Here is a 12,148-nt window from a genome sequence, read left to right as displayed (position 1 = left end):
AATGTGAATTCCACCAGGAAAGAGTAGACTACCTGGGGTATCGCATATCCACACAGGGCATCGAAATGGACCCCGAGAAAGTCAGGGCAGTATTAGGATGGGTACCACCCTGCACAAGGAAGCAATTACAAAGTTTCCTGGGATTTCCAAATTTTTGCCGCCAATTCATCCGTTCGTTTGCCCAAATAGCCATGCCCCTCACAAACTTGTTGAAAACTAGTGGGAGGGCGCTCAGTGAAACCTAGCCAGCCCCTGAAGTGGACAATGGAACGTCAAGCAGCATTTGAGAGGCTAAAGAGACTTTTTTCTGCTGAACCTGTACTGAGACACCCAGATCCCGATAAATCTTTTGTAATACAGGCAGACGCGAGCGATTTGGCGGTGGGAGCTGTATTATTACAGGAAAATGACGGGGCATTGCAACCGTGTGCATATACGTCCAGGAAACTCACGGAGACAGAACAATGTTGGGTCATGTGGGAGAAGGAAGCTTACGCTGTGAGGTGGTCATTACTTACGTGGCGTCATTTCCTTGAAGGGAATAAAATCCCCTTCCAGGTCTGGACAGACCACAAAAATTTGGAAGCACTAAAGACACCCAGGAAACACACTCCTAAACAAGCCCGCTGGTCTCAACATTTTCACCGATTCCGTTTCACTCAAACACTTACCGGGGGGGGGGGGAAGAATTTCCTGGTGGATGCATTATCTCGCATGCCCCAATATAACAGTACACGGGCCACTGACACTAAACCACTTATGCCAGAACAACAACTGGCAGCAACAGTAACCATCAGGGCCCAAGCTAAAATAAAGCCGCAGGTTGATAGCCAAACTGGAATAGAATTCCGAAAATCTTTGGAAATTTAATTTAATTTAATTTAATTTATTGAGATTTTTATACCGCCCTTCTCCCAAAGGGACTCAGGGCGGTTCACAGGGCATAAATATAAACACCAATACAAACATTAAAAAATAATTAAATTAATGCCCAAGTTAAAACCAGAATACTAAAACAAACCAATAAAAAACCCAAGTACCCCCATCAGGCCAGACCCGCTAGTTCAAATAAATGGGTCTTCAACCCGCGACGGAAGGATCGGAGGTCTGATGCCATCCGGAGCTCGACCGGCAGTTGATTCCATAACGCCGGAGCACCCACAGAGAAGGCCCTCCCCCTGGGGGCCACCAGTCGACATTCCTTGACAGGAGGCACCCTGAGGAGGCCCTCTCTGTGGGCGCGCACAGGGCGGAGGGGAGTCGACGCCGGCAGCAGGTGGTCCTCGAGGTATCGCGGACCCATGCCATGTAGGGACTTAAAGATCATAACCAAAACCTTGAACCTTACCCGGAAGACAACTGGCAACCAATGCAGCTCACGGAGCAAAGGTGTAACATGGGAGTACCGGGAAACTCCCAAGACAACTCTCGCGGCCGCATTCTGTACCAGTTGGAGCCTCCGAGTAGTCTTCAAGGGAAGTCCCATGTAGAGAGCGTTACAGTAGTCTAGGCGAGAGGTCACGAGCGCATGAGTGACCGTACACAAGGCCTCCCGATCCAGATAGGGCCGCAACTGGCGCACCAGGCGAACCTGGGCAAAAGCCCCCCTAGTCACGGCCACTATGTGATCCTCCAAAGTGAGTCGTGAATCTAGGAGGACTCCCAAGTTGCGAGCCCTATCCACAGGGGGTAAAAGCTCACCCCCCATAGAAAGAGGTGGAACATCCCAGGTGTCTCGGGAAGCCGGAATGTACAGCCACTCAGTCTTGTCAGGGTTGAGTTGAAGTCTGTTCCTCCCCATCCAGACCCGAACCGCCTCCAGGCAACGGGACATCACAGCGAGGGCATCACTGGGGTGGTTTGGGGTCGAAATAAAAAGTTGGGTATCATCAGCATATTGATGATACCCAACTCCAAAACCACGAATGATCTCACCCAGCGGCTTCATATAGATGTTGAACAGGAGAGGCGAGAGGACCGACCCCTGAGGAACTCCACAAGCGAGAGTCCTAGGGGTCGACCTCTGCCCCCCTGCCAACACCGACTGCGAGCGTCCCTGGAGATAGGAGGAGAACCACTGAAAAACCGTGCCTCCCACTCCCAATCCCCTGAGACGCTGCAGCAGGATACCATGGTCGATGGTATCAAAAGCCGCCGAGAGGTCTAATAGGACTAGGACAGAGGAATACCCCCTATCCCGAGCCCTCCAGAGATCATTCACCAGAGCGACCAATGCCGTCTCCGTGCTGTGCCCGGGCCTGAAACCCGATTGGTAAGGGTCCAGATAATCCGCTTCATCCAGGACCAGAGGGAGCTGATGCGCCACCACACTCTCAACAACCTTCGCAAGAAAGCGAAGGTTGGAGACTGGACGGAAGTTGTTCAATACAGCTGGGTCCAAGGCAGGCTTCTTGAGGAGAGGTCTCACCACCGCCTCCTTCAAGACGGTGGGGAAATAACCCTCACTCAAAGAAGCAGATATAACCGCCTGGAGCCAGCCTCGTGTCCTCTCCCTAGCTGCGTAAACCAGCCAAGAAGGGCACGGGTCCAATAAGCATGTGGTGGAACTCAGCTTCCCCATAATCCTGTCCACTTCATCAGGGGTCACAGAATCGAACTCCTCCCAGATAACATTGACAAGACCGCCTGTGTCCTGATTGTCAGACTCTGCCCAGCTGGAGTCCAAACCGGTCCGAATCCGAGCGATTTTATCCAACAGATGTTGACCAAACTCCTCGGCACGACCCTGCAAGGGATCCTCCCTCACCTCCTGATTAAGAAGGGAGCGAGTCACCCTAAACAAGGCGGCCGGGCGATTGTCTGCGGACGCGATGAGGGTAGAGAAGTAATTACACCTCGCCTCCCTCATCGCAGCGAGATAAGACCTAATATAGGTTCTTAACCGCAATCGGTCGGGTTCAGATCGGCTGGACCTCCAGCAGCTCTCTAGGCCCCGTTTCCGCCGCTTCATCTCCCGGAGCTCCGCGGAGAACCATGGAGCTCGCTGGGATCTGCGCCGGGTCAGGGGCCGCAAGGGTACAACCCGGTCGAGTGCCTCAGTGGCTGCCCTTTCCCAGGCTTCCACTAAGGCATCCGCCGAGCTGTGAGCAATGGAGGCAGGTGGAGACCCCAGCGCCGCTTGGAATCTCTCAGGATCCATTAGGCGTCTGGGGCGGTACCATCTAGTTGGCTCCGTACCTCCACGGCGAGGGGTGGCAAAATGGAAGACCAGCCGCAGGAGGTGATGATCGGTCCATGACAGGGGCATAGTAAGTGGAAAGCCCCCACCAAGATCATCCAACCACCGTCCAGATAAGAAAATCTGGTCAAGGGTGTGGCCTCCCTCATGAGTTGGCTCAGAAATTACCTGCGTCAGGTCCATGGCCGTCATGGAAGCCATGAACTCCCGAGCAAGCTCAGATGAACCTCCCAGGGATGGTAGGTTGACGTCTCCCAAAACTATAAGTTTGGGGAACTCAACCACCAACCCTGAGAGGACATCGAGCAGCTCGGGCAGGGCTGCCGCTACGCGACTAGGCGAAATGTACACGAGCAGCAAGCCCAACTGCGCCCCAGAGCCAAATCTCATAAAGAGAGACTCACACCCGACTATCTGAGGAACGGTGGTCTCCCGCGGACATAAGGTCTCCCTAACGATCACCGCCACTCCCCCACCCCTACCCTGAGCTCGAGGCTGGTGTAGCACCCGGAAGCCTGGTGGGCAAAGATCAACCAAAGGGACCCCACCCTCTGGCCCCAACCAAGTCTCCGTGATGCAAGCCAGGTCCGCATGCTCACCCTCAACTAAATCCCTAATAAGGGGAGCTTTGTTGACCACGGACCTGGCATTCAGGTACACCAGCCGGAGCTCAGGAGGCTGCACATCCTCGCTCCCGGAACCTCGGGAAAGAAGCAGAGGGTCGGAGCGCCCCACCGCTTGCAAATAGCGGAGACGGCGCTCCCGGTAACGATATGGCCCCCTGTCTATCCGCCTGCTGCCATTCCCCGTCGTGGGAATTGGTAATCCCACGACCCGCTCATGAGCCCCGGAGACAACGACCCCTCGTTCTCCCCCCGCGCGGTCAGACCCAAGTCTGGCCTGAACTATGGTTGATTGGCCGCCCCCCAAAGCCAAACAACCCCTATCACCCACCCCCCTCCCCAACCCCGTAAAAAATTTTGATAAAAACAAAATCAGGGGCCTCTTGTTACATTTATGTTGACGGCCCCTACCCCTACCCAGCCATCTCTCAGAGACCCAGAACTCGGGCCCTTCATCGAGGTTAGAATTTAAAGAGGCGGGTCGCACCCAGGCGAGGGGGGCACCCCTGAGGGCGAGCAAGTCCGTGCTAGTATATTGTCGCATGTTAGTCCAGCAAGTCCAGAATAGGTAGTCCTAGAGATGATCAAGTCCATAGGAGGGTCGAAGGCCGGAAAAGAAAATATCTGGATCCACACCCAGCTGCACTGCCACTTAGCTGGGTGCCCCAGTGAACAGGTCACCCCCGCCCTCTCACGGCAAGTTGCAACTCTGTACCTGGGGATGGTCAAAGATATACTCTGGGTAGGAAATTGATGAATGGTTCCAGAAAAATAGACGTGTGCACAGTCAAAGACGGACTACCCTGGGTGGGTGAGAAGTTATACATACCTGCCACCCAGAGGATCAATTTCATGCAATTGTGCCATGATACAAACTCAGCAGGACATTTTGGGTTTGTAAAAACATTACGCTTAATTAAAAGGCAGTTTTGGTGGCCATCCATTAAAAAGGACATAGAGGGTTACATGGCCAGCTGCCTGACTTGCGCTACTGCAAAGAGGTTGCAAGGGAGATCACCCGGACTGTTACAAACAGTGGCAAATCTCTCAAGCCCCTGGAGGGAAATAGCCATGGATTTTATAGTGGAATTACCAGAAAGCAATGGGAATACTGTAATCTGGACGGTCAGAGACTTGTTTTCCAAACAGGTGCACTTCATCCCTTGCCAAAAGATTCCCACCGCTTTGCGAAACGTTTCATGCAGCATATTTACAGATTGCATGGGGCACCACAATGTATCATATCTGATAGAGGGGTGCAATTTACATCGGCATTTTGGAAGAAATTTTTATCCCTTTTAGGGACCACTCAGGGACTGACATCTAATCATCCTCAAGCAAATGGTCAAGCTGAAAAATCTAACTCAGTACTTGAGAAATATTTAAGATGCTTTATTAATTTCCAGCAAACAAATTGGATGGACCTACTACCTTTCACAGAAGTTGCCTATAATAATGCAGTCCACTCCAGCACAGGTTACACTCCTTTTCAAATAGCTACTGGTCAAAATTTCAACCCCACACCAGAACTAACCCCAAACGAACTGGTAATCCCATCACTGAAAGAATGGATAGAACAATTACAAAACACCTGGCCAATAGTTAGAAAAGACCTAGACGAAGCTAGGCAAGCATATAAAGCACAAGCAGATAAAAAAAGAATTGAACCCACACCATTCATTATAGGTGAAATGGTATATTTATCTACAAAATACCTAAAATCCTTACAACCCTGTAAAAAACTTGGACCAAAATATATTTCCAATTAAAAGAATCATAAACCTAGTAACAGTAGAATTAGAATTACCCAAAAATCTTAGACAGATACATCCAATCTTTCACTGCAGTTTGCTGAAAAGAGAACAACAGTCACCATTACGGCCAAAAATCCCACCGCCACCACCACCTCCAATCAGGCAGAAGGAGAACAACACTTCGAAATAAAGGAAATCCTAGACTCTAGAAGATACCATGGGACAACTCAATATTTAGTAGCATGGAAACACCTCCCCTCCTCACAAAACGAGTGGGTTCACAAACATCATGTAAAAGCCCTGAAGTTTTTAAAGAAGTTTCATTCAGAGTATCCTAACAAGCCAAATTAACTTTTATACCTGTTTTGTTTTCTTTACAGGTGGATCTCTCTTATTTTTAAGGGGAGCCGTGTGTCAGAATCCAGTTATAACTCATTTCTGTCTATCTTCTCTAAATTACTAATCCTTACTAGCTCCTGTATTCTGTTATACTAAAAAAAGGGGAGGGGGTATGCATGGGGGTTTTATTACTTTCACTTCCTGGATACAGTACAAAGTAACCTTTTGTTGATTCACTTTGGGTCTATTAACCAAACAATGTGGCCATTTGCCTTTCATCCTATGCCTCTCTGAAGATCTGCTCTTTACTGACAGCCAGGGAAAAGGGGAGGGGGAAAGAGGCAACACTTGGAATCTGAGCAATAAGAAGATGAATGATCGTGCCGATGGAGCCGAATGGATGTTATTTTTCCTGAAGTAACACCTAGAAATTTGCCAATTTGAATTGCCTGGAAGAACTGCGAGTGGGGGGGGGGCGCTTGAGAACACTTTAAAACATTGAATGGTGGAGGGAATTCCCCAGATCCTGTCTAGCACGCCTATTATCAATTTCTCTTAATGATTCCTGTTGGAAGAAAATAACTTCCAAGAGTTCTGTTTTCTTAAGATGTAGATTGAAGTAGATCCTTACAATAGTAAATTGTTTCTAATTATTAAAATATATGATGTAGGTTTTAATTAATGTTCACATGTATTCTATTAGTAACTTAAATCCTATAAAAGTCATGTTACTATCCCTATATTGCTGGGGAAGGCTTAAACTTAAAATAGCTTAAATACTTTTTAAAAAGTAAGTAATGTGTTTTGACTATCAGACAAAATTATTGGATTTTTTAAAATCTTTATTTCTTAGGATGAGACTTCTTTGTCAAAGGAAGAATCTGCTAAGACAAGGGACTCCAGTGGGACAAGAGATTTCAGAAAAAGAGATGTTTCACATACAGATTCTTTAAACAGTAATTTTCAGAACAGGTAAGATTTCTTTTAATTATGATTCCCCTCTTCCCATTATTCATTTCCCCACCCTCAGTTCTCAGTCCAATTCCAGATTGTCTCTGACATAAGTTTAGACCTTATGTGGTTTATATTATGTGCATACTATAGCTATTAGAAACTAAATTTAAATAACTTCTTGCACTAATTCCATGCAAGTCATTTGTGCTTGATATTTAGCGTGTTTGAACCATGATGTAATTCAAAGTGAACCTTTGTGGATTTTAGCAGATGCAATTTTCTGCCTTTTTGCTTCCTCCTATATAATATTAATCACATAACAGTCATTGTATCTTTGTAGCTTTCCATGTCAGTGATATAACTGGGATAACTTAATGCCCAAAATTATGTCAGATGTGCCTGTGATGCAGGTCATCTTTATATTACTGAAACTCCTGAGTACTGTGTCTTTGTGTGTATAAATAAAAGCCATACTACTATCATGTACAGTGTATTGATGTCACTCTAAAAATAAACCCTTTACTGTTATATGGTATATAACAAACTATACTCACTCAGACTGTTGAGCCATTTAAACTAGTATCAGTTACAATAATTAACAGTGACATTCAGAATTTTAGGCTGGAGCTTTTCCAATCACCGTTGTATACCAGGAATTGAACCAGGGATATTTTTTTTTTGCATGCAGAGTTTGTACTTACCAGTATATTAAAGTTTCTCCTTTTAACTGAGAACCTAGCCCATATTTTGATGTTACCAACCATTCACATATGCTGAATTTTTCTGTAACCCATATATTTATATTCTGATGGAGTCAATTTGGGAGGTACAATACATGAATAAAGAATTTACAACTCTTAAGTGATACGACATAATTGAGAATAATTGACTTTGAAATGCTAATATTCAAGTAAGGTCAGATACTGATGGGTTTGTCCAATCTCTAGACCAGTCAACGAGTTGGGAAATGAGGAGGCTGAAGGATATTCTGACAGTTTCAGGTCTGAAGATGTCCTCATAAATAGCATGCCAAACTAGAGTTCAAAAGAGGAAGTAGTTTTGCTGACCAAATGTTCACACTAAAATAAATGATTGAAAACCTCTGGGACTACACAGAAGATATGTGATGTTGAAATATTTAGTATGAAAGTGACTGTGAAAGGAACTTGTGAAACTCTAAAGGGTATGGAACAAAACCATATGACAGGTAGATGACAGGTATTTCTGAAAGTGGAGTAAGTGCCATTATCCTGCTCTTAATACAATTTCTGCTTGTAATCCCCAGATCACTTCACTTTAGCTTGTCAGAGTAGTTTTCAGTTAAGATAGCATTTTTTCCAACATGGATGTAGATCTGTCCATTTCATTGTGGGATTTATCATGAGGAAGGGATGGCTAATGGCCCTGCATGAAAGTGACTGCTGACCTTGTCAGTATGCTGATCTGAAATTAACAAAAATCACTGCTACTCTTTGTAAATAAATCTTAGGCTGTTGTGATGACTAGTTTTAAGTGAAGGAACTTGAATTTGTTAGAAGCTAACTCTGAGTAATATGTTGGCAAATCCAGGTTATTATGGATAGTTTGAAGTCGCTTGTTTCAGATGCAAGCCAAGAATGAAAGCGTAAAAAACTCAGAATTTGGCATGTACAGATATGTTTAGGGTGTAATCAACAAACTGTTCTCTTGATTTCTGTTAAATCAAACAAATGCTAATTTTATTTATTTTTGTTTTCATTTCTTAACACTTCAATGCCGTTTCCTATCTTGGAAGTTTGCAAATAAAAGACATTTCAGTATAATGAAGTGATATAGAATGGAAAGAAAATATTTAAAAATCCACATCCATAATATTTACATAAGAAAGACAAAGTCACAGAACTTCCATAGGCAACATATTAGCAAGCACTTCACAGTTGTTGTACAGCAGAGTTCCCCAATCTTTCCAGCTTTGCAGACTGGCTGGGGTGGGTGGGGAGAGGAGATGGATCTGCACAAGTGGTGGGCACACAGGTGTGCTAAGTGCACCTCCGTTTGCATGAGCAGTCGGCCTGTGTGCCCATCGCTCATGCAAGTGGGGATGCATGTGTGCATAAGCTCACCCACCACTTCTGGGACCCGGTTCCAAAGGGCTCAAGGCCTAGGGCAGACATGTCAAACACAAGGCCCGGGGGCCAGATCCGGCCCGCAAAGTGGTTTCATGTGGCCCGCGAAGCCATCCTGGAAACAGTGAGGGAACGGCCCCCACTGCCTTGGCCCTGGCCCAGAGACCCTCCTTCTGCCAGAGACCCTCAGATCTGTCCCACTCCTGCCCAGGCCCCCATAGGCACCCTTGATACGAACGATGTACAGCTGGCCATGCCGACCCAGTAGGCCATATGCACTCTAGCCACGCCCACCCAGTAGGCCACGCCCATCCAGGCCACACCCACCCAGCCTCTTGAGGGCAACCGCAATGCTGATGTGGCCCTCAATGAAATTGAGTTTGACACCCCTGGCCTAGGGGGTTGGGCATCCCTGTTGTAGAGAGAGCATTTCAGGAGCAGGCACCATCACAGACAAGTTTCACTTAGGAATAATTGTAAGATGGCATTCTGTTAGTCATGCACACCCAGTTGCAAGTCTCCTTGGCAGTCTTCCTGGTCCCAAAGTTATTCACACAGGAGAAAACTATTAAAACTCTCTGTGGAGGTTTTCAGTCATCCAGGTCATGGTTGTCCCAGAAAGTGCTTTTTTCCAAACTACAACTGGACTTGCTTGATTTTTCTTGATGTTTTACTTCTCATCCAAGAGGTTTCTTCAGTTCTAACTAACTAACTGGTGAGGAATGGAAAGGATTTATATTCTTTGAAACACTCTGAGGATTGGCTGGGGCTTAACCTGTGTCCTCAGAGTCACCTGAATTGGAGAAATCAGGAGCACATTAAGATAGAAGCTTTTGTCCACTGCAAGGACCAAAACACCCAGACACAAACAGGGCAATATTGTATATGCAGTGCAGTGCTGAATTGTACATTGGAGAAAATGAAACAACTACTACACAAATGCATGGCACAGCACAGGAGAAGCAACGCAACAAGGATAGAATTCAGTAGTCCTTCAGCATCTAAAAGAAAAGAACGGTAAGGTTCATTCTGAATAGAAAGGACCACTTTTGAATTCCTTGAAAAAGGCTATCTATGTTAAAACTGAACATACCTCCCTCAAGGGCATGTGTGTGTGTAATGACAACATTTATCTCCTGTTTACAATGCAGCCTTTCAGTGGTCCCCCAAAGGTTCCACGCTTGTTTGCACTCTGATTCAGGTGACTCTGAGGATACAGATTAACTCCCAGCTGGTTACAACAACCTCAGAGTGCCACCTGCAGAGTATAAATCCTTTTTATTCCCTACCAGCTGGTTAGAACTGAAAAAGCTTCTTGGATGAGAAGTGAAATGTCTTCAAGAAAAATCAAGGAAATCCAGTTGTAGTTTGAAAAAAAAAGCACTTTGGGGGACTATCAAAACTCTGATCAGAATACAATTCATTCATGAGGATTTGTGTTTAGAACATATTTCTATGAATAGAATCAAGACTATTCAAAGTTTGTAAGAACAGATGTCTGAGGGCAAGTAAAGTTTATTAAAGAAGTTACATGCTATTATGTGCATGTGCTATACCTCTGAAGTAGGCAAGGTCAAACTCAGGCATAGCAGGGATTTCACCAAAAGCTCTTTACTGTTGTAGGATAGAATAACAATCTTGAAAGCCTATCAGAGTTTCTCTCTGCCTCTTCTTATACCAAACCAAAGTAAAGCAAGGCTATTTTGAGGTTTTTCTCAGGACTAATTAATTTTTTCTGAAAGTCTCCCATTAACGTATCTCCTCTATTCCCAAGGCCAGGTCTGCATCTCCTTCAATCTGCATCTGAGCTTTTTATCTTCACAGTGAGGAAAGGAGAAGGAAGTACATCTTCTGTGATAAATAGACTGACAGGGCCATGTTAAGGGTCATCCAAAGGAGAACAAGAAAAAGAAAATTTGCCTTTAGTAGCGTAAAAGGTGCAAAGTATTGATACTTTTGGAGCTGCATTCCAGCAGGTCAGGTTTTTTTTATATAAAAACATAAGCATGAGGTAAGGAGGCCTGCATGCTATTTGAAGTGTGAAAGAAGTGATGCAATGTGTAATCTTGAGGCATAATATGATACTGAAATGAGAAGCAGACTGATAAGCAGGAGCTCTAATCAGGCAGATTAAAATGCAGGTGCAGATAGAAAGTAATAACACCATACATATTCCTAAAAAGAGATCACCATCACTGCCCAGAATTTTCCAGACTGGCAAGCAGCACATTATATTTTTAGCATTATGTACTTTTTTCTAAATAGTATTTCATATAAGCAAATATTTGTTAGCATTCATGGACCCTAGCTTATGATTAACACAATGCAAATTATATTAAGTGTAATAAATAAATGATAAATGCCTGTTACTCTTTTCTGAATTTTGAAAGGTAATGATTTGCTTTATTTTTTTTTATTATTTTTTTGGTCTGGGTGTTTGTGGACTTTGCCAGTTCGTTCAGCCAGCCAGACGTCATGGTTCATTTGGATAATGGTGAATATTGGACCAATCAACTTGCGGAGTATAAAAATAAGCCCCACAGAGCCATCTTTGAAGACAGCCTGGAAAAAATCTATCGAAACATGTACAGAAATGCTTCCAGCACACTTTCAAAGAATAAATCCAACTAAATTCCCGATAAGTGCTATAGGTGAAAATGAACAGTGTACAAGATCAGTATTTTTTAATTACGAAGATTATTAATGACTAATGACTCTATTCTATTTTTAACTGAACTGTTTTTACATACATATGTGAAATTTTGAGACTGGGATTTTCAATACGAAAATAAAATCCGGAGGATTTTTATTACAATGTATTTTTTTGTGTGTGTGGATTTATAGGCATGTCAGCAGTTTTAGTATGTCAACCTCAAACATCAAGTTTTCAATTAAGGGAAATCTAAGTCATTTGTCCATGATTTTGCACTTGCATTATGTGCAAATATACGAGGTTTTTCCCTGTTGCTTCTGGAATTGTATTTCTAACTCTGCTTCTGAAATACATCATCATCATCATCATTCCTCTCGCTCTCTGAGTCATGTCATTGGATTTTTGTTTCATATGCGTGAGTGGTGATGAAAATAATATTGTGAAGTGGTGTGTCCGACAGCATCAATTTTTCAGAACTATAACTTCCATTTATTACACTTTCCAGAAGTAAAAAAATGGAA

At 44.5% G+C, this 12,148-nt stretch overlaps 1 protein-coding gene across 1 annotated transcript in view; it reads left to right on the top strand.

Moving 5' to 3' along the window:
* Positions 1-11,793, top strand: part of SPATA6 (spermatogenesis associated 6) — a 50,811-nt gene extending 39,018 nt beyond the window's left edge. The window contains exons 14-15 of the mRNA XM_083358138.1: positions 6,769-6,887; positions 11,428-11,793. Coding sequence (XP_083214264.1) covers positions 6,769-6,887; positions 11,428-11,605 — 297 coding nt within the window. The 3' untranslated portion in view covers positions 11,606-11,793. The remainder of the gene's footprint in view (positions 1-6,768; positions 6,888-11,427) is intronic.
* The last annotated feature ends 355 nt before the right edge of the window (positions 11,794-12,148 follow it).

The sequence above is a fragment of the Vipera ursinii genome, assembly GCF_947247035.1.
Source record: "Vipera ursinii genome assembly, chromosome: 3".
Classification (NCBI taxonomy): Eukaryota; Metazoa; Chordata; class Lepidosauria; order Squamata; family Viperidae; genus Vipera; species Vipera ursinii.
Note: the sequence above shows the minus strand (reverse complement) of the source record. Positions and strands in the feature narration are given on the sequence as shown.